At 40.2% G+C, this 24,881-nt stretch overlaps 1 protein-coding gene across 1 annotated transcript; it reads right to left on the bottom strand.

The window, feature by feature from the left end:
• Positions 1 to 1,562: 1,562 nt before the first annotated feature.
• ckba (creatine kinase, brain a) lies at positions 1,563 to 24,664 on the bottom strand. Its single transcript, XM_088355181.1, has 8 exons — positions 24,502 to 24,664; positions 17,361 to 17,562; positions 14,648 to 14,802; positions 10,910 to 11,042; positions 7,012 to 7,183; positions 5,695 to 5,818; positions 3,582 to 3,771; positions 1,563 to 1,871 (listed from the first exon to the last, which is right to left on the bottom strand). The coding sequence occupies exons 2-8, from the start codon at positions 17,551 to 17,553 to the stop codon at positions 1,693 to 1,695; spliced, it is 1,146 nt and encodes a 381-aa protein (XP_088211307.1). The 5' UTR covers positions 17,554 to 17,562; positions 24,502 to 24,664; the 3' UTR covers positions 1,563 to 1,692.
• Between the last annotated feature and the right edge of the window lie 217 nt (positions 24,665 to 24,881).

Here is a 24,881-nt window from a genome sequence, read left to right as displayed (position 1 = left end):
TGACATCAGGATTTTTTTTTTTTAACTGTCCTAGAATAAAGTGCATTGCAACTCCACTACAATAAGGGGCAGTAGTAAAAAGACCAAGCTTTGCACATACATAGCTGTGAGAATGAGTATGAAGTGTAGGCACAAAGTGTTGAAAATCCTTCATGAACCTCATGTAAAATACTTACCAAGAATAAGAAGACAGGCGTAGAGAGAGGGATGAAAATGAAGGTCTCCCGAAAGCTAGTTTAACAAAACCTATGTAGCAAACAGTTTCACTGCGACTAGATAGATACTTAATTATCCCCGTAGGGTAATTCACACTTCCAGCAGTATACTTTTGTTTATTAACAGATTAACAGGATGGCCTCGGGGTGCTGTGTTGTAGTTTAGCAACGCTAGGCCAAAAGTTCGACGTCCCTGCAGCAGCAAACTTTTAATATGGTACACTGTTCCTGTATCATTCATGTTTTCCATATTAATTTGTGCTTATTTCAAGCAACGATTCGAATTTTTGTAACTCGTCCTACAACTTATTTTAGGGAGGCTTTTCTCAATGCATAAGGGGGTATGTATTATTTATAATTGGGACTAAGATCCTTCAAAATAATCGTCATGGCAAGAAAAAAACAAACGCGCAGACAATATTAGATGTCAAGTCCCCATTTTTCCCATGCGATAAACAAAGTTGTGTGTGACCTGACATCTGTGTTTCAGACCATTTGAATAATAAAGACAAACATTCAAGAGACTCCCGAAATGTTTGGGTTGGAAAAAAGTATCCAGAAGAGCATAGAAAAACATCCCAGGGTTACTCCACCTCGTGTTCACGTAGATAGCGAGTCCGCCTCCTCTCCGCTTCCCGCAGGCTTTTGTGTGTCTGTCTGCCCTAACAGCGCTGAGGCCGGGTAGCTCCACGTTGGCGTCCGGGATGCTAGACGTGACCCACGTTTCCATAAAAGACAGCAAACTGCACTCCCTGTACGCTTTGATGTTTTTCACCAGCACAGCCAGTTTGTTGGTCTTATTTGGTAGAGAGTTCACATTTCCCATGATTACGGACTGTACCGAAGGCTTATAACGCCGCTAGTCGCTTAGCCTTCACCTTAGCTCCGGCTCTGCATCCACAATAGGGCCCCCATCATCACTCCGGCACAAGAATTCTTCAGGGCAAGGAGTTGATTCCTCGAATAAACGCATTTTTGTGTGTTAAAACCCATAACGATAGGATAGAAAGTAATCCAAGGTGTAGTTGTCAAACGGGACAAAAAAACGAAGATAGAAGCAGACACTTAAAACAATAAATCACAAAAAGAGCAGAATAATACGGAGCTGCTGGAAAGGCTGCCTATTGTGCTATACGAGGAAATACCAGTGTGCTTGCCATGTTTCAAAAAGTTGGCAGCGGACAGCATGAAGCCAAATAAATTAAGCTATTAATTAACGACACTACACCGAAAACATGCCGATAAGACGCTTGAGTTTCTTTGTGGGGAGGCACGAGAAGGTTTCTTCTGAGGAGGCCACGTGGTTTCGAGAAAACCCTGCAAAACTTTGACAAAAACTCTGACACATTCTCTTCAGGAACGTTTTATTCCAGATCCACCTTAAATACGAGGGACAACGTGGCAATCAGAATGCATTCTGGGACAATGGAAGGGAAGCAGGAGATGATTTCGGAAGGATCCCGGGAGGTTTTAGGAGTTACTTCTGCGCGGGAACAAGATCGTCGATGGACTGTCCTTTCTCCAGCCTCTTCTCCATGTCCACCAGCAGCCGGACACCGTCCACCACCATCTGGACCAGCTCCACCTCAGAGAAGCCCAAACGGTCGGCGTTGGAGATGTCGAAGACTCCGCCTACGGCTGCCGTGTCCACGCCGCCTGCGGGGAAACGACGCCAACGCTGTTTACCGTATTTTCCGCACTATCATGTGCACCAGAATTTAAGGATGCATGGAACAAAAACTACAGTCGGAGCCAAGTTTGCACACCAAAAAGTACCCTATCTACGCATTAATTCATCAGTCGCAATATGGTGAATGGACTACATTTCTATTTCAATTTAAACCGTGGGTTTAAAGAGAAGAGAAAAACGAGCTGCAGGTTGAAATATGTACACAGGTGCCTCTCACAAAGGCGCTGTTTTTATATCTCTCTTTGTCTCTCTCTGTCTCTGTGTCTGTCTCTGTCTCTCTCTCTCTGTGTCTGTGTCTGTCTCTGTCTCTCTCTCTCTGTGTCTCTGTCTCTCTGTTTTTCTCTTTCTCTTTCTCTCACTTCTCTCACTCTATCATTCTCTTTCACTCTCCCTTTCTTTTTCTTTGTTCCCCTTTGTCTCTTTCTCTGTGTCTTTCTAGATTATTTTGCTCTCTTTTTTCCTTTTCTCTCTCTCTTCTTTCTTTTGGTCTCCCCTTCTGTCTTCCTCCCTTTCTATTTCTCTTTGAATTTCTTTCTTCCTCTGCTTCTTTCCTCCTCTCTCACTATTTCTCTGTTTTGTTTCTCATGTTCTTTCTCTCTCACTTTTTTCTCTCTCTCTCTCTCACTTTGTCCCACCTTCTCTTTTTCTCTCCTTTCTCTCCCTCTATTTCTTTCTAATCTTCTATTACGACCCTTGAGAGAATGTTTGTTCTATTGTGTGGCCCCCCTGAGTTTGATACCCTTGCTTTAACAGTCACTGTAGACCTCCCAAAGCACTTTACAATGTACTTCACACCAATTCACTCACACACTGCTAGCGGAGTCCGCCATGCAGGGCGCCTACCTACTTATCTGGGGCAATAGGGGTTCAGTGTCCTGCCCAAGGACACTCTGACTTAACTCTAGGGAGCCGGGAATCGAACCTGCCACCTCTTTGGTCCGAAGACGACTACTCTACCTCCTGATCACAATTTCCTAACATTGGATGCAACGGGAATCGAACCCAGTCCTGTTGAGGAATGCATCAGGTCATTTCCACTAGCCCACTTAGAATACAGATGACACGCGAAAAGGCATTTGATTTTTATGTGATCATTAAACGCTTTTCAGTCAAATTGTTGAAGTTATTATTGAACTGGGTTGCGAGAATAGTGTCAGAATTTAGTGCACTGAAATACACTCTATATCTCCGACTGACATAGTATTTATCAAGCACACAAAAGGAATAAAGGGAAAGGCATTGTGGGAAGTAATTTGTTCATTTTAAACTTTTATACCTTAATCATTTTCTGATTCCTCATTTCTCCTACACAGCCAAAAAACAATGGCTAACCACATGCCCTCTGGGCGCTAGGGGGCAGTGTTCAGTTTTTATAATGAGTGAGTTGGTTCCAAGTGTTAAATTGCATCTAGTGAATTTTTAAAATGTCAAACTGAGTTTGACAACCCTGCTCTAACATTTCTGGTACCATGACTAAAAAGTTTGATAATAAGATCAGATTTAAAGCCTTTTCTCGCGTCGTCCTTATTCACAGTGAATCTCCGGGATCTGGTTTCGATTCCCATTGCATCCATCGTTATGCAAATGTGAACATGTATCCAAAAATGTTATGCAATTGTGGTCCGTGATAGACTTTAATCTCCTATTTGGAAATCCCAAGCGAGAAGTTGACTTACCGGTACCCCGCTTCTGCAGCCTGAGACGTTTGAGGACGTCCTCAAATTTGGCGTTCTTGCTCATGTTGGGCAGTTTGACGTGGACGCCGGCACGCAGGCCCGTCCCCAAGTTGGACGGACAGGTGAGGACGTAGCCCAGGTGCTCGTTCCACATGAAGGCGTGCCCGCGGTCCTTGAACAGACTCTCGATCTGGAGCGAAAGCCACAAAATAAAAAGATGAATTTTAAAAACTCGTATTTGCCGGACTCGGCTCTGCTGGGCATTCTACTTGAGCGAGGTTGTTGGGGCCATGGTTTGTTGAAAAAGAGCTAGGGAGTGCTAAAGAGCAGCATGCAGCTCCAGGGCGGTTTGTACACAAAAGCTGATTTTTAATGGTTGTCTTGGCACTTAATGCTATTGCCTTGACACCGAACTTAGCTATAAACACTCCCAGAGTCCTTAAAGGGGTACTGTGTACATTTTACGGCAAATCAATTGAGCCGTTTCGGAGCCTATAAGCCACATACGAACACGCACACAAATCGGGTATTATATAATATTCTAGATAGATTGTTCAATTGTTTCTAATAATAAAAATTAAATTTCAATAAAAAAAATATCCTAATTAAAAATAATATTTTATTATATTTGTGTTAAAAATATCAAAATGAAAACAATCTTTTAGTAGTTTAAATGAAATAAAAATAGCAAAAATTATAAACAAAATCTGAAATGAAATTCAAATACCCCAAATTGAAAAACACCATTTAGAAATATTTTACCTTTTAAAATGACTTAAAATCTGCAAAAATCACTGTTATAATGTATATTTTTATTTAATGAAAAATAATAATTCATTTATGTATAAAAATGACGCATACTTCAAGAAAATGGCATATTAGCACAATATTTTATCGAATAAAAATATTCATAATGCAAATATATTATTATTTTTAAAGAAATAAGAATTTTTATGAAGTAAAAAATATCCCAAATAAAAAAGGATATTTTTAAAGAAAAATAGCCGAAATATCCAAAATTCTTACTATTTTTCAAATATTCAATAAATGAAAAAAATCAAAAATTATACTTTATTTATTACAAAAAATGCAATTTAATTAAACAATTAGCAAACAATTAATATAAGCAATATTTTAATGAAATAAAAAATCCCCCAAACTATTTGATAGAAATCAAAATATTTAAGAATCAAAACATTTTATTATATTTCATTAAATACAAAAATAAATATTGAATATAAAAATAGCAAATTAGTTTTTCTATATAATAAAAATATCAAATGCATTATTTTTAAATGATTGAAAATAATTCATACAAATCAAAATTGATCTCAAATGTAGATATTTTTAATGAAATAAAAATATCAAAAATTAAAATGTCATAGATTAAAAAATAAGAATATAATAGTCAAAATATTATTTTCTAATTAAAGAATAAAAATATCCATCCATTATCTGCACCGCTTATCCACAGTAGGGTCTCGGGAGTGCTGGAGCCCATCCCAGCTGTCTTCGCTCGCTCATTCACACCTAGGGACAATTTGGACCGGCCAATTCACCTAACAGTTTTTGGGAATGTGGGAGCAAGCACGGGGAGAACATGCAAACTCCATCCCAACTTAATTTTTTTTATGATATAAAACGTTTCTTTTTCAAATAGTAAATTATGAGCCAATAAATAAGTCTAAGAGGGCAGAGAGAGAGAGAGAGAGAGGGCAGCACGGCGGCGCAGTGGTTAGCGCGTGTGCGGCACAGTTTTAAGGTCTCGGGAACCTGTGTGGGTTCAAATCCAGCTACCGGACTTCCTGTGCGGAGTTTGTATGTTCTCCCCGTGCTTGCGTGGGTTTCCTCCGGGCACTCCAATTTCCTCCCACATCCCCAAGACATGCATTTCAGGTGGATTGGCCGGTCCAGATTGTCCCTAGGTGTGAATGGGCGAGCGAGTTGTCTGTCCCTTGTGTGCCCTGCGATTGGCTGGCAACCAGTTCAGGGTGTCCCCTGCCCACTGCCCGATGATTGCTGGGATGGGCTCCAGCACCCCCGCGACCCTACTGAGGATAAGCAGTGCAGCTGAGGAGATGACGGGCAGAGAGAGAAACCAAGAAGATCTTACTTTAGTGAGTCCGGTACAGAATCGCTGGAAGACCTCCTTCATGTTGCCCCCCTTTTGCATGGAGATGACCCTCAGGTGGTCTTCTTCATTGACCCACACCAGGAAGGTCTTGTTATCGTTGTGCCTTCAACACAAACAGTTACTCGTAATCGATGGTCCCTCGAATTTTCTGAGCGCTCACACAAAGTCGGTGAGCAACGCTTGAAACAACAGTGAGCAACGGCAATCCCAAGTGTGGCAACTAAGTCATTATCAAACATGTCCAAAACTTGACATCAAGTTACATTTTGCGGAGTTTCCGGCAATGCAAACTTATTTTCACTTTTGAATTGTGTTTATTTTTTCCTAGCTGTTACTTTTTTTTGTTCTCTATTTACTTTTTTTCCTTTGTTTCTTTCTTTTCTTTTTTTATGGCTTTTTTTTCTGAATTTTTCTTTTTTTTCCTCTTCCTTTTGTTCCTTTTTTTCTCAGCTTTTCACTACTTTTTCATTTTGGTATTTTTTCTTTTTTGTTCTTTTCCTTTAAGTTATTTTGTGCACAATTTTACATAATGTTTGGTCGTGTAGGGATGAAAGAAGCAAAAACAACCCGAAGAGCCGTTTAGGACCCGAAAGAGCCGGTTCCTTTGAGTGAGCCGAGCCCAAGAAGCCGGTTCTCGACAAACTCTACTAACTTTACTCGACTTCGTTCTACTTTGACTTCAAAATATCACATTTAGGACACAACGTCAAGGGAACCCGTGTATTTTTTCCTTCATGCACTATAACTTTGACTTAATTGGCTTCTTAATTAGCAATTTGGAGCCCTGATTTTTGTGAGCCGGCTCGATTTTCTTGTGCGCGGAAAAGCTCCGGGTAGTGCGCACGCGCGCAGCTTAGAGGGAACATTGCTCGTCACCCCTTAAAGACGGGGCTGTCCTCTCAAGTTTTGTGGGGGAGGGGGTCTGTTAAAGTCAATCATTATTAAGACTATTTCGTGGCCATAATTACCCAAATAAAATACATTATATGTATTTTATCACCCGTGATAGTAGGAGCAAGTACTCACACGTGGCTCTCATAATGGTTCCAGAGGTAAAAGAGACCGCCCCCAGGGGGGGCGTGGTTTATTTCACGTCAGTGAAAACATTACTTCAAAATAAGAGAATACAAGATCGATAAACGTACAAGAGATGTAATTAGACTGATTATTGAAACGTGACTTCGTGTGTGTGTGTGTATGAGAAAAATTGTTTTTATATCTAGTAATATAAAAACAAGCGAATTACCTTGAGAGAAATTCAAGAGATTTATATTGAAAACCTGACAGGTTCCTCACCAGATGCCCCTGGCGTCGGGCCAATCGCGGGCCATCCCGGACGCCAGCAGGAGCGGGGAGACGGGTTTGTCGAACAGGAAGTGGTCGTCGATGAGCTGCTGCTGTTCGCCGTCCGTCATGTTCTTCAGGGCGTAGTATTTCCCCTTCAGGTCGCCGCTCAGGGACGCCAGAGCTGAGGAGGGAAGAAACATCGGAATTCCCATCGTCCGGAATTCCCATCGTCCGGAATTCCCATCGTCCGGAATTCCCATCGTCCGGAATTCCCATCGTCCCGAATTCCCATCGTCCCGAATTCCCATCGTCCCGAATTCCCATCGTCCCGAATTCCCATCGTCCCGAATTCCCATCGTCCCGAATTCCCATCGTCCGGAATTCCCATCGTCCGGAATTCCCATCGTCCGGAATTCCCATCGTCCGGAATTCCCATCGTCCCGAATTCCCATCGTCCCGAATTCCCATCGTCCCGAATTCCCTTCCCATCGTCCGGAATTCCCATCGTCCGGAATTCCCATCGTCCCGAATTCCCATCGTCCGGAATTCCCATCGTCCCGAATTCCCATCGTCCGGAATTCCCATCGTCCCGAATTCCCATCGTCCCGAATTCCCATCGTCCGGAATTCCCATCGTCCCGAATTCCCATCGTCCCGAATTCCCATCGTCCCGAATTCCCATCGTCCCGAATTCCCATCGTCCCGAATTCCCATCGTCCCGAATTCCCATCGTCCCGAATTCCCATCGTCCGGAATTCCCATCGTCCCGAATTCCCATCGTCCCGAATTCCCATCGTCCCGAATTCCCATCGTCCCGAATTCCCATCGTCCGGAATTCCCATCGTCCCGAATTCCCATCGTCCGGAATTCCCATCGACCCCGAATTCCCATCGTCCCGAATTCCCATCGTCCCGAATTCCCATCGTCCCGAATTCCTTCCTACCCGTCGAGACGTCCTACCCACTGAAATGGGTGAGTTTTCATCCAACCTATCGTGCAATTCCCCGATTTCTGTGTTTTTTTTCTCCATATTTAATATCAAACCATTTCTAATATCACTCCGAGACAACCCAAATGCCCTTTTCAAATGTTGATTCCATTTATTCATTAACCCGGAGGAGTTGGGAATCGAACCTGTAACCGCTCGGTCCTAGGACGAGCGCTCTACCTCCTGAGTTATTTTGCTCTCATTCTGAAAAAAAAGGCTACACTAATAAAGACACTAATGGATTGGTTGGGGTGGGTGTATCCCTACAGGCGGCCGCAGGCTGGATCAATGCTGAGAGAAGCACGAGAGGAAAACGAGCTGCAGGTTTGAATATGGCCACTTGATGTTGCCAAAGCCAGGTGCCTCGAACAAAGATGCCGTAGATGTATTTCTTTCTCTTTCTCCCTCTTTCTTCCTCTGTCTCTTTCTCTCTCACTGTGTTTTTACCTTCTTTTTCTCTCCCTTTTTTCCTTTTCTCTCTCTTTTCTGTCTCCTCACTTTTGCTTTCCCCTTCTCTTTCTCCCTTTCTCTCTTTCTCTCCTATCTCTCTCTCTCTCTCTCTCTCTCTCTCACACTGTATCTCTTTTTCTCTTCCTTTGTTCCTCTTTGTCTCTCTTTGATTATACCTTCTTTTGTCTTCCTTTTTTCCCTTTTCTCTCTCACTCTTGGTTTCCCCTTATCTCTTTCTCTCCTTCTCTTTGGATTTCTATTTCTCTTTTTATCTCTTTTTCTCACATACTGTCTTTTTTTTCCTCTTTCTCCCTTTATCTTTCTATCCTCTCTCTCTCTCACTATGTATCTCTTTTTCTCTTTCTTTGTTCCTCTTTGTCTTTCTGTGATTATACCTTCTTTTGTCTTCCTTTTTTCCTTTTCTCTCTCTCTTGCTTTCCCCTTATCTCTTTCTCTCCTTCTCTTTCTCTCTTTGGATTTCCATTTCTCTTTTTATCTCTTTTTCTTACATACTGTTTTTTTCTCTCTCTTTCTCCCTTTATCTTTCTCTCCTCTCACTCTCTCACTATGTATCTCTTTTTCTCTTTCTTTGTTCCTCTTTGTCTTTCTGTGATTATACCTTCTTTTGTCTTCCTTTTTTCCTTTTCTCTCTCACTCTTGCTTTCCCCTTATCTCTTTCTCTCCTTCTCTTTCTCTCTTTGGATTTCTATTTCTCTTTTTATCTCTTTTTCTTACATACTGTCTTTTTTTCTCTCTCTTTCTCCCTTTCTCTCTTCCCTTGTCACACATTCTCTCTTTGTCTCTCTATCTCTGATAAGCAGTTAGGAGCCTTGCATGGCTGTCACCGCTATCGGTGTGAGAGTGTGTGTGCGAATGGGTAAGTGTGAAGCGCTATGGGAGGTCTTCAGTGACTTGAAAAGCACAGACCAGCAGCAATAACAGAAATCAAACATTTACGACAAGCAATAATAAGTCTTTCATCGAATTTTTGCCCACTCTTCTTTGCAAAATGGTCTCAAATCTAGCATCAACTGCCCGTTTGTCACACCACAGCTGCAATTCTGCCCCACTGCAGCAGGGGGCAGTAAAGAGCCGATATGATGGAAACACCATATCATGTACCTTTCAAGGTAACAATCGGGCCAATGTCTCATAGGTTCATAAGGAGTCGTCACCGCGACCCAGTGTGCACGCGCAGATACTACAAAGGTAGGACGTCTCGACAGGGTCTAGGACAGGGGTGTCAAACTCATTTTAACTCTGGGGCCACACGATAGAACAAACATTCTCTCGGGGGCCGGACTAGGAGACTGAGGAGCAAGTAAAAAAGAGAGAAAGAAATAAGAATGAGAGCAAGTGAGAGAGAGAACGTGAGAAACCAAAAAAAGAGAAACAGAAAGAGAAAAGAGGAGAGAAAGAGAGAAGGGGAAAGCAAGCGAGAAAGAGACAAAGAGGAACAAAAAAAGAGAAAAAGAGAGAGAAAGAGAGAGAGAGAGATGCAAATTGAGAAAAAGGGAGAGAGAGAGAGAGAAAAAGAGCGATACAAATGGAGAAAGAGAGAGAGAGATACAAATTGAGAAAGAGACAGAGAGATACGAATTGAGAAAAAGAGAGAGAGATACGAATTGAGAAGAGAAAGAGAAAAAGAGAGAGCGAGAGCAAGTGAGAGAGAGAGAGAGAATGTGATAAACAAAAAAAGAGAGATAGAAGAAGAGGAGAGAAATAGAGAAGGGGAAAGCAAAAGAGAAAGAGACAAAGAGGAACAAAGAAAGAGAAAAAGGGAGAAAGAGAGATGCAAATTGAGAAAAAGGGAGATACAAATGGAGAAAGAGAGAGATACAAATTGAGAAAAAGAGAGAGGGGGATACAAATTGAGAAAGAGAGCAAGAGCAAGTGAGAGAGAGAGAACGTGAGAAACAAAAAAAGAGAAATAGAAACAGAGAAAAGAAAAGAGAAAGAGACAAAGAGGAACAAAGAAAGAGAAAAAGGGAGAAAGAGAGATGCAAATTGAGAAAAAGGGAGATACAAATGGAGAAAGAAAGAGATACAAATTGAGAAAAAGAGAGAAAGAGAGCAAGAGCAAGTGAGAGAGAGAGAGAACGTGAGAAACAAAAAAAGAGAAATAGAAACAGAGAAAAGAAGAGAGAAAGAGACAAAGAGGAACAAAGACAGGGAAAAAAAGAGACAGAGAAAAAGAGGGATACAAATGGAGAGAGAGAGAGAGAGAGATACAAATTGAGAAAGAGAAAGAGAGAGAGAAAAAGAGAGGGAGAGAAATACAACTGCAGTACAGAGTCTTTGCAAGAGGCACCTGGCTTGGCAAAATCAAGTGGACATATTTCAACCTGCAGCTCGGTTTTCTCTTGTGCTTCCCTCGGCGTTGTCTTGCGGGCCCGATTTGGCCCGCGGGCCGCCCGTTTGACACCCCCGGTCTCGGCCATTTCGGGGACCAACCTTAATCCGTCCTTACCTTGGATGGAGAGCTCCTCCACGGCCCGGCGTTCTCCACGGCTGCAGTGCGGCGGCAAGCAGAAGCCTCGGATGCTGCGACCGGTTCGAACGCGAGAACTCAGCACGTAGTCGGGGTCCAGGTCGTCTCCGCCCTTCGAGGCCAACAGAAAAAAAACCATGAAACCGGCAGATCCGTTTGGAAAACGCTCACAAAAGTAGGGGGAGGTGATAGTTCCGAATGTCGATATCGATCCGATCCAAGTAAAGGCGGTATCGATCGATACCGATACTTATCGCTTGGAAATGGCGAGATCAGCGAAAAACTGAAACTTTCACCCCTAGAGTTAGTTTAGACTACTATTCCACCAGCCCATGATCTAAAGCACAGGTGTCAAACGGGCGGCCCGCGGGCCAGATCAGGCCCGCTAAGGGATTGAATCTGGCCCGCCAGACAACACTCAGAGAAGCGCAAGAGAAAAACAAGCGGCAGGTTGAAATCTGTCAACTTGAATTTGCCAAAGCCAAGTGCGCTCGAATAAAGACACTGTACTTGAATTTTTTTCTCTCTCTCTCTCTCTGTCTTTGTTTCTCTCTCTCTGTCTCTCTCTCTCTCTTTGTCTTTCTCTCTTTCTCTCTCTCTCTTTCTCACTCTCCCTCTCTCCCTCTTTTCCACCCCTTTTCCCCCACTCTCTGACACTGTACTTGTATTTCTTTCTCTCTCTCTCTCTCTCTCTGTCTCTCTCTCTCTCTCTCTGTCTGTCTCTCTTTCTCTCTCTCTCTCTCTCCCTCTTTTCCACCCCTTTTCCCCCACTCTGACACTGTACTTGTATTTCTTTCTCTCTCTCTCTCTCTCTCTGTCTGTCTCTCTTTCTCTCTCTCTCTCTCTCTCTCTCTCTCTTTCTTGCACACCTTTTATCCCACTCTCTGTCTCTTTCACTCTCTGTGTCTCTCTTTTTCTCTTCCTTTGTTGCTCTTTGTTTCTCTCTCTTTCTCTCTCTCTCTTTTTCTCTTTGTCTCTCTCTCTCTTTCTGGCACACCTTTTCTCCCACTCTCCGTCTCTGTCTCTTTCACTCTCTGTGTCTCTCGTTTTCTCTTCCTTTGTTGCTCTTTGTCTCTTTCTCTCTCTCTCTGTCTTTTATACCTCTTTTGCTCTAACTTCATTTTTTCCTTTTCTCTCTTTTCTCTTTCTCTCTTCCTACCTTTCGTGCTTTCTTTTCTCTTTTCTCTCCTTCTGTCTTTCTATTTCTCTTTGGATTTCTTTCTTTCTCTCTTCTTTCTTTTCCCCCTCTCTCACGACTTTTTATCTTTTGTTTCGTACGCTCTCTTCCTCTCTCTTCCTCTCTCTCTTTTTCTTTCTTTGTTCCGCCCTCTCTCCTTTTCCCTCCCTCTTTCTCTTATTTCTTTATCTCTCCTTTTTCTTTCTCTTTAATCCGGCCCCCGAGAGAATGTTTGTTCTATCGTGTGGCCCCCGAGTTAAAATGAGTTTGACACCCCAGATCTAAAAGGTCAAACAGGCGGCTTGCGGGCCGGATCAGGCCCACCAATAGTTAAAATCCGGCCCGCAAGACAGCAGTGAGAGAAGCGCAAGAGGAAAATAAGCTGCAGTTTTAAATATTTCCACCGGATGTCACCCAAGCACTTGCAAAACAATTGTGGTAGTATTTCTCGATTTCTTTCTCACTCTCTTCTTTTTTATTTTTTTCTCCCATCTCTTTTTCTCCTGTTCACTCTCTTTTTCTCTCTTTTCTCTATTTCTCTCTCACTCTATTTCCTCTCTCTGTAACTTACGCTGTAATTGTCTTTCTTTCTTTTAATTTTTCTCTTTCCTTCACACCTTCTCTTTCTCTGCCCTTTTTTGATCCCTCTCTCACCTCACTTTGTCTCTTTTTTTCCCCTGCTCACTCTTTTACTCTATCGTTTCACTTTCTCATTCTTTTTATCTTTCTATTCTCTCTTCCTTTCTTTTTATTTTTGTTTATTTCTCTCTTTATTTCTCAAGTAGTATATCTCAATTCGGCTCTCGTTTTCTCTCACTGTTACTCTTTCTCCCTATCTGTGTATTGCTCTCTTTCCCTCTCCCTCTTTCTCTCTCTTTTTCTCCTATTCACTCTCTTTTTCTTTCCTCTCTCTCACTCTTTCTATTTCTTCTCTCTGTAACTTTCGCTGTAATTGTCTTTCTTTCTTTTTATTTTTCTCTTTCCTTCTCACCCTCTCTTTCTCTGCCCTTTTTTGATCCCTCTCTTACCTCACTTTCTCCCCTGCTCACTCTTTTACTCTTTCTCTGTCGTTTCAGTTCTCTCATTCTTTTTATTTTTCTCTTTTTCTTTCTCTCTTCATTTCTTTTTTTTCTTTATTTCTCAAGTGTTATATCTCAATTCTGCTCTCGTTTTCTCTCACTGTCACTCTTTCTCTCTATCTGTGGTTCGCTCTCTTTCCCTCTTTCTTTTTCTATTTCCTCTCTCTGTAACTTACACTGTAATTGTCTTTCTTTCTTTTTATTTTTGTCTTTCCTTCTCACCCTCTCTTTCTCTGCCCTTTTTTGATCCCTCTCTCACCTCACTATCTCTTTTTCCCCTGATCACTCTTTTACTCTCTTTCTCTGTCGTTTCACTTCTCTCATTCTTTTTATCTTTCTCTTTTTCTTTCTCTCATCTCTTTCTTTTTTTTCTTTATTTCTCTCTTTATTTCTCAAGTGTTATATCTCAATTCTGCTCTCGTTTTCTCTCACTGTTACTCTTTCCCTCTATCTGTGTATTGCTCTCTTTCCCTCTCCCTCTTTCTCTCTCTTTTTCTCCTGTTCACTCTCTTTTTCTCTTTTTTCTCTATTCCTCTATCTTTTTCCTCTCTCTCTAACTTTCACTGTAATTGTCTTTCTTTCTTTTTATTTTTCTCTTTCTTTCTCACCTTCTCTTTCTCTGCCCTTTTTTGATCCCTCTCTCACCCCACTTTCTCTCTCTTTTTCCCCCGCTCACTCTTTTACTCTCTTTCTCTGTCGTTTCACTTCTCTCATTCTTTTTATCTTTCTCTTTTTTTTCATCTCTTTCTTTTTTTTCTTTATTTCTCTCTTTATTTCTCAAGTGTTATATCTCAATTCTGCTCTCGTTTTCTCTCACTGTCACTCTTTCTCCCTATCTGCTTATCGCTCTCTCTTTCCCTCCTCTCCCTCTTTCTCTCTTTTTTCTCTCTCTTTCTCTTTCTCTTAAACTTACTAATCCGGCCCCCGTGATATTTTTTTTTATAGCATTTGTGGCCCGCAGCTAAAACCAGTTTGACACCCCTGATCTAAAACCTACATGAGGGCGAGGAAAAACTCAAAAACCTCAGCATGAGGAAAATGAAGTAAAAAAATAAATAGAAATATTTCTATTACAACTGTTGAAGAAGAAAAGGAGAGAAGAACTGAAAAAAAAAAAAAAAAAATACAAATCCTGTCCAATAATGTCCTCCAAAGAAGTGTCTCATTGAGTTTGTTGCCATAGTGACAGGTTTGGTTCAGGAACAGTCAATGCTTTCCACTAGATGAACATTTTTTTCATTTATGTTATTTTGTGGTGTTGCCACAGTAGCAGACCACTTCAATTACTGGCGTTGTCTTTATTTTATGTTGCCCTGAAATTCCTGTCATTTTTAGCTTCTGGTAGGGAGGGTGAAACCATTTGCCCTCTATTCTGCCTGGCAGGCGGGATGCAGCAGCAGGCCAGGTAGGGAGAGTTGCAAAAAACTGAGTTGCTATTGATATTTGAATCGATTCTCTTACCACCAGGTGGTCGGAATGGAGGTCGGTCTTGTGCTTGTCAGAAGGTTTGTATCCTCCATGGCGGTCTTGGATGACGGGATCCAGAAGCTCTTTGAAGACCTCGTAGGTTTCCTCGTCCCCCGCCACGCAACCCACCGTCATGATGAACGGGTGACCTGAGAACGTCAAAGTACACGTTTAACCAGAATTTCTGCTCAAGTCCTGGCAAAAACCAACAAGGTGGGGAATTTCCTACGCTGGCCCATGACCTCGAACGCAGCAATTTAGTTCAAAATCCAGTACTCATGGAATGCAGTAGGACTTTGCTACTTTGCGGGTCTAAAAAATCATAATAATAAAATAAAATAATTAAAAAATATATATAGATATTTTTTTAAGCATTTTTAAAGGGGCGTGGCTACTTCGCGGATTTTCACTTTTCGCGGGTGGTTTTGGTCCCCATTAACCGCGATAGCCGAGGGATTACTGTACACAGGCCCATGAGTCAGCGCTGAGAAAAACAGGCTGCAGTTTTGAATGTGTCCACTTGATGTCGCCAAAGCCAAACGCCACTTGCTAAAGAACTGGAGCTGTATTTCTTTCTCTCCTCTTTTTCTCTCCTGCTCTCTCACACTCTTTCCCTCCTTTTTTCTTCCCCTTTTATCTCACTCTCTATCTTTTTACCTCTCTGTTTTTCTTTTATCTCATCACATTTCTCCTTCATCTCTTCTGTTTTCTTACTCTCCTTTTTCCTCTATCTCTTTCTCCTTTGTCTTTCTTTCTATTTTTTGAAACTTTCTCTCTCTTTCTCACTCTTTTTCCCTCTTTCTCATGCCCACTCTTTTCTCTCCTTCTCTGTCACTTTCTCTCTTTTTGTCCCTCTATTTTATTGTTTCTTTTTCCATCTTCCTCTTTTTCCTTTCTTTCTCTTAGTATTTCTTTTTACTTTTCCCCCTATTTCTTTCTTCCTTTTTTCTCTCTTTAACACCCCCTTTTACCCTCTCTTTATTTTGCTCTTTTTTTTGCTCTTTCTCCCACTCTCCTATTTTTCTGTTTCTCTCTTTCTTTTCTCTATCACTTATTCCTTCTTTTTTCCTCCCTTTCTCTCTCCTTTTCTCTTTTTCACGCCTACTTTTTTCACTCTTTTTCTCTCTCTTTTTATCTTTCTCACGTGAATTCTCCCTTTTTTCTGTTTTTATTTCCCTCTTTCTCTTTATTTTCTCCCTTTGTCTAGTGTTCTCTCTCTATCTCTCTCACTCTTTCTCCCCTTTCCTGTCTCTCTTACTCTGTCTCCCTTGTTCTTTTTCTTTTTATCACTCTTGCTCTCTTTCTTCATTTCATTTGCTCTTTATTTTTCTCTTCTTGCTCTTTATTATTTTTCTCTTTTTAACCCCCTTTCTTTTGCTCTTTCTCATCCTCTCCGATTTTTCTGTTTCTCTCTTTCTTTTTCCTTCTCTCTTTTGCCCATTCTTCTTTATTTCCTCACTTTCTCTCTCCTCATTCTCTCTCCTTTTCTCTTTCTTTTGATCTTTCTTTTTCTCACTTGCTTTCTTTCTCTTTCTTTTCCCCTTTATCTCTCCTTTGTTTTCTCTTTCTACAGTATTGTTCTCTCTCTCTCCCCTCTCCCCTCTCTTTCTCATGCTCGCTCTTTTTCTCTCAATCTTTTGATCTTTCTTTTTCTCACTTGCTTTCTTTCCCTTTTCATCCCTCCTTTGTTTTCTCTTTCTACACTATTGTCCTCTCTCTCTCTTTCTCATGCGTGCCTTTTCTCTCATTCTTTTGATTTTTCTTTTTCTCTTGTGCTTTCTTTCCCTTTTTAATCCCTCTTTTGTTTTCTCTTTCTACAGTACTGTTCTCTCTCTCTCTCTCCCGCCTCTCTTTCTCTCTCTCTTTCCCCTGCTTGCTCTTCTTCTCCCATCCTTTTGATCTTTCTTGTTCTCATGTACATTCTTTCCCTTTTTATCTCTCCTTTGTTTTCTCTTTCTACACTATTATCCTCTCTCTCTCTTTCTCTTCTCTCTCTCTTTCTCCTGCTTGCTCTTTTTCTCTCATTCTTCTGATCTTTCTTTTTCTCACTTGCTTTCTTTCCCTTTTTATCCCTCCTTTGTTTTCTCTTTCTATCCCTCTCTTTCTCCTGCTTGCTCTTTTTCTCTCATCCTTTTGATCTTTCTTTTTCTCGTGTGCTTTCTTTACCTTTTTATCTCTCCTTTGTTTTCTCTTTCTACAGTATTGTTCTCTTTCTCTCCTTCTCTCTCTTTCTCCTGCTTGCTCTTTTTTCTGATCCTTTTGATCTTTCTTGTTCTCATGTACTTTCTTTCCCTTTTTAGCTCTCCTTTGTTTTCTCTTTCTACAGTATTGTTCTCTCTCTTTCCCTCTCTCTTTCTCTCTTTCTCTGTTTCTCTCTCTTTCTCTCTCTCTCTTTCTCTCTCTCTCTCTCTCTCTTTTTCTCTTTCTCTCCTTTTCTCCTTCTCTCTCTTTCTCTCTCTCTCTTTCTCTCTATTTCTCTCTCTCTCTCTCTCTTTCTCTCTCTTTCTCTCTCTTTCTCTCTCTCTCTTTCTCTCTATTTCTCTCTCTCTCTTTCTCTCTCTTTCATCTTCTCGTCCGGCCCACCGGTGAAATTGTTTTTTGTTTTTCTCCAGCAGGTGGCCCCCTCCGCTAAAACGAGTTCGACACCCGTACCCCGCCTCAACAGGCGGTTACCCCAGTGAGGTTCGAGGGCATTTTAGGGACTCGCCGGGGTTGTCGACGCCGGTCTGTATGACGTCATCGAGGGTGAAGCCGCTGGGGGTCTTCCTGGCGCGCAGTTTGTCGTACATGGCGGCCGTCAGCACTTTGGCCATGTGGTTGTTGTGCTTGCTCAGGTCGGGGAACTCTTGATCCGAAGAATAACGGAGCTTCATCTCGTTGTGGGTGTTACCGAACGGCATGGCGGCGTCCTGGAACCGCACAACAGAAAGCGGACGTCGGTCAAGCCGCTAGAGGGCGCTGTTGTCTAAGAGGGAAGGGGATACCGCTGCCAAAAGAACCCGGTTCGAGACCAGGTGAAAACACACGTTGCCCCATCAGGCTGTACTTGCCCAAGGCACACCACAGGAATTGGTTATTTACCTCTGAAGTATTACTTTAAGATTTTTATTGTTTTTAGCATTTCTGAAGTCGTATTTTTATTGAAGTTCTGTCGTTTTTGTAGTGTTACTGTAGTTTTATTTTGTACCATTTTTGTAGTATTTCTGAAGTCATTGTTATGTAGTATTTTTTAGTATTTCTGGAGTACTTTGGTTGTATTTCAAAAGTAGATTTTTTTTGTTGTGTCTGTAGTATTTTCGTAGTATTTTTTCCCAATTATTACAGTAGTTTTGGAGTATTATTTCCTGTAGTATTTTTGTCCTGTCTCTGTTTTATTTTGTAGTATTTCCATATAAGAATGTTTGTTGTATATATGTAGTATTTATTTAGTATTTTTGTAGTACAGTGTTACTGTAGTTTTATTTTTGTACTATTTTTGTAGTACTTCTGAAGTCATTGTTATGTAGTATTTTTTTAGTATTTCTGTAGTACTTTGGTTGTATTTCAAAAGTAGATTTTTTTTGTCGTGTCTGTAGTATTTTCGTAGTATTTTTTCCCAATTATTACAGTAGTTTTGGAGTATTATTTCTTGTAGTATTTTTGTCCTGTCTCTGTTTTATTTTGTAGTATTTCCATATAAGAATGTTTGTTGTATATATGTAGTATTTATTTAGTATTTTTGTAGTACAGTGTTACTGTAGTTTTATTTTTGTAGTATTTCTGAAGTCATTGTTATGTAGTATTTTCTTAGTATTTCTGTAGTACTTTGGTTGTATCTCGAAAGTAGATTTTTGTTGTTGTATATCTGTAGTATTTTCGTAGTGTTTTTCTATTATTACAGTAGTTTTATGATTACAGTATTTTTGGAGTATTATTTTTTTAGTATTTTTGTTCTATCTCTGTTGTATTTTGTAGTATTTCCATATAGGAATGTTTGTTGTATATATTTAGTATTTATTTAGTATTTTTTTAGTACAGTGTTACTGTAGTTTTATTTTTGTAGTATTTCTGAAGTCATTGTTATGTACTATTTCCATAGGAGTATTTTTTTTGTATTTCTGTAGTACTTTGGTTGTATTTCAAAAGTAGATTTTTTTTGTATACGTAGTTGTTTTTTGCATTATTACAGTAGTTTTATAACATTATTTTTGTAGTATTAGTGTAGTATTATTTTTTTTGTATTTTTGTACTATCTCTGTTGTATTTTGTAGTATTTCCATATAAGAATGTTTGTTGTATATCCGTAATATTTTGTAGTACAGTATTACTGCAGTTTTATTTGTGTACTCTTTTTGTAGTATTTCTGAAGTCATTGTTATGTAGTATTTCCATAGTAGTATTTTTTAGTATTTCTGTAGCACTTTGGTTGAATTTCGAAGGTAGATTTTTGTTATTGTATATCTGTAGTATTTTCGTTGTCAGTCCGCCAATGCACTTCTGCCCCGCAAGACGTGGGTTTCGACTCGGTCCTGTTCCTGTTTGTATTTCCTGTCCAGTATTGTTCCCGTTTACTTTGTCCTGTTTCATTTCGGTTTCCAGGTTTGTTTCCATCTATTTTTGTCCTGTTTATTATTTTCTCCCGTTTTCGTTCCCGTCTAGTTCGTCCTGTTTATTTTTGATATCCTGCTTCATTATCTCTCCTGTCTGTCCCGTCCTGTCCGGTATCAACCCCAGCTGTCCGATATCAACTCGGGCAATTGGTATCGATCTCGTCGGCCTCTGACTTCCTGTCTTTCCACACCAGACCGCTGCCTAACGTGCACGACCCCCCATTTCCCGTAAAATAAAAGCTTGTGTGAGAAATGTCACGCATTTGGGTCCTGATCCTGTTCTGGTTCTTGACAAAATATCACAATAATGCCAAAGGAATACTACAAAAACAGTACACAAATTTAACCTCAGTATTATTACAAAAATAAAAAACACTACAGAAATACTACCTTGGAAATACTTTTACTGAAACATTACAAATACCACGAAAGTATAATCATAGTACAAAAATAGTAATATTACAATAGATATATTAATAAAAATAAGACTACAAAAAAAAAACAGAAACACTACAATAATGGCTGGTGTTTGGTTGGTCAGATCCCTTAACCACTAGTGTGTAGCGACACCATTACCCGTGGTGTGTCTTGGGCAAGTACTACAGTAATACTCCAAAAATACTACAGATATACGACCAATGTTTATATAGCGCTTTTCAAGTCACTGAAGACTTTACGGTATACTTTACACTTACCCACCTGTTCATTCGAATGTATTACATGCAGGGCTAGGTAGGGTTACTTTAACTGGATTACTTTCATTCCTTTTGGATGACTCCAATACCAAATATGCTAATAAAAGACAAAAGAAACTCAATATATTTTATGAGCATATTTGATTTTGGAGTCATCCAAAAGTCATTGAAAGTAATCAAGTTAAAGTAACCCTACCCAACCCTGATTACATGTTCATGATTGTCTCTTTTACAACAAAAATACAGTAATACTACTCAAATACTCCAAAAGCCCGACTGCAGAAATATTACAAACATACTAAAAAATACACTAAAGTAATTTTAAAACACTAAATATACAATTTACCGCTTAAAACAGAGACTTCATATATTATTTAATAGTGATTGTGTTAAAAAAACGATTTAAAGAAATACAATATGTCGTTGTTTTCTTGTATATTTCTTCATAAATGGGGAATAAAAATTTTAGTTTAATGTGTTTAACCTAATGCGCCCCCAGACTCCAAATAGTTACCTTTGGTTTAAGACGTAAAGCGTTAGTTAGTGTTGGTGAATCTAACGATATTAAGCATAACTGTCTCCATGAATACATATTTTAGTTCTGTTTAATGCCGCTAGATGGCAGCAAAGTAGTATAGAAGCTGAAACTGCCTTTCTTTGATACGCTTCCTATTACGGCTAGTCTTCGTGTACAGTACTACCTTGGGATTATTGCACGTCCATCAAAATTTTCTTTTTTTACTTTTATATCTTTTATTACATGTTTATCCCCAAGGTTGAGTAGGGTTAGTTTAACTTGATTAACTTGAACTAGGCAGTTTCAGCTTCCATAACTACTTTGCTGCCATCTAGGGGCATGAAACAGAACTAAAATATGTATTCATGGAAAAAATTATGCTTAATATCGTTAGAATCAACACCAGGGTTGGGTAGGGTTACTTTAACTGGATTACTTTCAATGACTTTTGGATTACTCCGATACCAAATATGCTAATAAAAGACCACTGCAGGATCCGCCATCTCTTCCCCTGCCCTGCATCCACCCGCTACTCCACTCAACCAGCTCAAGTAACAATACACCAAAGGTCCATAGTCTTTCCGTGCTTATTGATGATTTATTTATTTATTTTTAGCACAGGACCAGGGTTGGGTAGGGTTACTTTAACTGGATTACTTTCAATTACTTTTGGATGACTCCAATACCAAATATGCTAATAAAAGACAAAAGAAACTAAATAGGAATAAAATGACTCCATTTTGTGCAGGCTTGGGGAGTAACGGAACACATGGAACGGCAAAAATGATGTTGGCAAGCTGTTCGGATTTATTTTCATTTTGTTTCTGTCGCATTTGATGTTAGTTTTGCCGGAGATCAAAGCCAGGAGAGAAAGCTTACCACGTGTTGTGAGTCATAATCTTATACGTATTTAGTTTCTTTTGTCTTTTATGAGCATATTTGGTATCGGAGTAATCCAAAAGTCATTGAAAGTAATCAAGTTAAAGTAACCCTACCCAACCCTGTTTATCCCAGAGTGACATGTCTAAAAGTTGATGAGACAATTCTATACTCGTTTTAAAATTCACTCTTAACGCAATGAAACCACTAGATGGCAATAAAAATAAAAAGGCAAGTAATCCTATTTTTTATGGTTCACCAACAAAAAATAACTTTACATGACTTTACAGTTATGATATACATTGAAGACCGTTTCGGTTACTCGTAGGTCAGGACGAGAACGGAAACAGGACCCAATCGCGTAACGTTTCTCACAAGTTGATTGAGATAGAGAGAGGAAGGGCTCGCGAGACGCGGGAAGCAAGTCGCTTTCACGATCGGATTGTGATCCGAATATGGAAGTGGATCTTCCGTAGAGAGCGATGGCGGGGTCAGGGACGGAAAAACGGGTCGGTAGCCGGGACTGGGAGAGCAAGGAGTGGTCGGGGTCGGAAATGAGTCATAAGCCAGAACGGGGGAGTAGACGTAGTCGGGAACAAAAGAGGTCGTAAGCCGGGATGGGAGAGCAGACGCGGTCAGGAACAAAACAGGTCGTCGCCGGAGACAGACGGGAGCAAAAACAGGACAGGTGGGAGTCATGTTCAAAAAAGGCTTGCCTAGTATACACTGAGGTTCGCAGACGGACTGACAACAGGGGACAGACGGGACTGGGTTTAAGGGAGCCAATCAGAATGAGCAGGCACAGCTGAGTCACATCAGTAATCATGACAGTATATGAATAGAATATTTGATTTTTCTCCTGTTGAGAAAAAAAAGGATGCATGCTTTGATTTGTTTATTTTTATTAAACTAAAACACGCGATTTTATGACTAAACTAAATTTTTTAATTCCCTTATTTTAAGGATTGACTTCTTCACTTTTATTAAATACTGCGGGTTAGCATACTTCTCATTATTTGTATTTTAATCGACTAAATAATAACAATAACAACAATTCTTCTTCGTTATAAATAACTAATCACGATATAGACTCACAAATAAACAGAAATGTTGTTTTTTTTCTCTGCTGATAAAAAAGAAGTAATCATGGATTTATCTTTACATGAAAGCACTATATTATTAATATTTTTCAATCTTTTTTTTCAATAATCACGTTGTTTCAGGGATTGCTCAATTCACTTATTTACACAACCCAGGCTATTGTGTATATGGTTCACGGGTTTTTACTAACTAAATAATAATAATAATGTAGTGAGAGTAAAGATAACCAGTTGCTATGTAATAGATGACTGAGGATGATATACACTCACCTATGCTGTCCCAGTCTAATGCGGGGATTATAATTCACAGATTTGTTACCTCCCGTCTTGAATACTGTAATGCCCTACTCTCTGGTCTCCCGAAGTCCAAAATCAAGAGCATGCAGCTGGTACAAAATGCTGCAGCGAGGCTTTTAACTAAGACAAGAAAGTTTGAACACATGACCCTGGTTTTAGCTAACCTGCATTTGTTCCCTGTTAGCTTAAGATGTGATTTTAAGGTTCTTTTGGTAGTATACAAAATCATGCATGGACCTGCTCCCTCATATCTTACTCAAGGTTTCTTCATTTTTCTCAGGTTGAGTTTTTGATTTTTTCCTTTACCTTGTGGAGGTTTTAGATCAGGGGATGGTGATGATAATCTGTGGTCTGTACTGCCATTTGAGACCACTTGTGATAAAGAGCGTCACAAATAAAGATAACTTGAATTGACGAGGTTTTTAAGTTTTCCCTTGCCCTTATGTAGGTGTTAGATCAGGGGATGGTGTCATAATCATCTGTGGTTTGCAATAATCTGTGGTCTGTGCAGCCCTTTGAGAATCCTTGTGATTAAGGGCATCACAAATAAACATGACTTAACTTGACTTGAGGTTTTTAAGTTTTCCCTTTCCCTCATGTAGGTGTTAGATCAGGGGATGGTGTCATAATCATCTGTGGTTTGCAATAATCTGTGGCCTGTGCAGCCCTTTGAGACTCCTTGTGATTAAGGGCATCACAAATAAACATGACTTGACTCGACTCGAGGTTTTTAAGTTTTCCCTTTCCCTCATGTAGGTGTTAGATCAGGGGATGGTGTCATAATAGTCTGTAGTTTGCAATAATCTGTGGTCTGTTCAGCCCTTTGAGACTCCTTGTGATTAAGGACATCACAAATAAACATGACTTAACTTGACTCGGTTTTTAAGTTTTCCCTTTCCCTCACGTAGGTGTTAGATCAGGGGATGGTGTCATAATCATCTGTGGTTTGCAATAATCTGTGGCCTGTGCACCCCTTTGAGACTCCTTGTGATTAAGGGCATCACAAATAAACATGACTTGACTCGACTCGAGGTTTTTAAGTTTTCCCTTTCCCTCATGTAGGTTTTAGATCAGGGGATGGTGTTGTAATAGAATGTAGTTTGCAATAATCTGTGGTCTGTGCAGCTCTTTGAGACTCCTTGTGATTAAGGGCCAAACAAATAAACATGACTTGATTTATATAAGAAATAACATCTCTATATTTCGACCCATTGTTTTCTAAACTAAAAGCACTTCCAAGATTTTAAACCCCAATTGTTTTTTTTTAAGTTAATAATTTATTTCTGGTTTCACCCACACACCCCGGATACTATGTATCTCATTGTCCAGTTTTTCTAAACAATTCCAAAAAAACAGTTACCATATAATAAACGGCTACACCTATTTTACGGTATTCAGGGTACCACTCTAGTTTCTTTATCTTTTGCAATGTCATGCACATGAAATCAGACCTGGACTCAAAACTGAACACGAGTCTTTTACAGATCCAAAAGCCATGCATGTTGATATCAATGGGATAATGTTGCAAACACCTCTGAAATGCACCGGTGCAGTGAACGTTTCATGAATTAGAAATAAATGAAAATTCTTAGAATAAAAGGAGCCCCCCCCCCCCCACAGTGAGATTTGCATGCCACGGAGGCGTGGGCCTACTATGCTGTCATTGTGTGTCCGATAATGGGTGCACCAGTCGCCAACAGGCACCATTCCATCAATAAATAATCCAGATTATTGCACGCACGGGCATGCCTTCATAAATTCAACCTCTTACCTTTTGTTTGAGCTTGCTCGGCTGATGACTACAACTACTAGCCGGGGCGGACACGAAAATCCCTATTTTTCCTGCAAAAGAGTCCAAAATCGCAAGAGTCGGTGCTTCAACTGCAATCTGCCGTCTTTTCTCTTCTCAGGGTCCGCGGTGATGCGTTCGCGGACCTCATTCTTTATAGACCACGCATACTCGTTTCTCATTGGACGAGGCTTGCATCCATTCACGGCTTGTGCGACGCTGATTGGACGCTGCACTCTCGCCTTATTGAAATGAGTGTTTTACTTAATTTTCAAGCATTGCGAATCTTAACTCATTTATGAAGTACAAATAGAACGTTTTTAATGCATACATTTAAATCAATAATACACAAGAAAGTTACA

Source organism: Urocampus carinirostris, chromosome 15 (genome assembly GCF_059441175.1).
Source record: "Urocampus carinirostris isolate Australia breed hairy pipefish chromosome 15, RoL_Ucar_1.0, whole genome shotgun sequence".
In the NCBI taxonomy this organism is placed as follows: domain Eukaryota; kingdom Metazoa; phylum Chordata; class Actinopteri; order Syngnathiformes; family Syngnathidae; genus Urocampus; species Urocampus carinirostris.
This window is presented reverse-complemented; position numbering and strand designations above follow the sequence as displayed.

Excerpts from the sequence above, each read along its gene's own strand:
- ckba (XM_088355181.1), bottom strand. The coding sequence starts at position 17,553 with ATGCCGTTCGGTAACACCCACAACGAGATGAAGCTCCGTTATTCTTCG. Across the intron at positions 14,803-17,360 it reads GACCGGCGTCGACAACCCCG|GTCACCCGTTCATCATGACG; the intron begins GCGAGTCCCTAA and ends TGACGTTCTCAG. Across the intron at positions 7,184-10,909 it reads GGAGGAGCTCTCCATCCAAG|CTCTGGCGTCCCTGAGCGGC; the intron begins GTAAGGACGGAT and ends TTCCCTCCTCAG.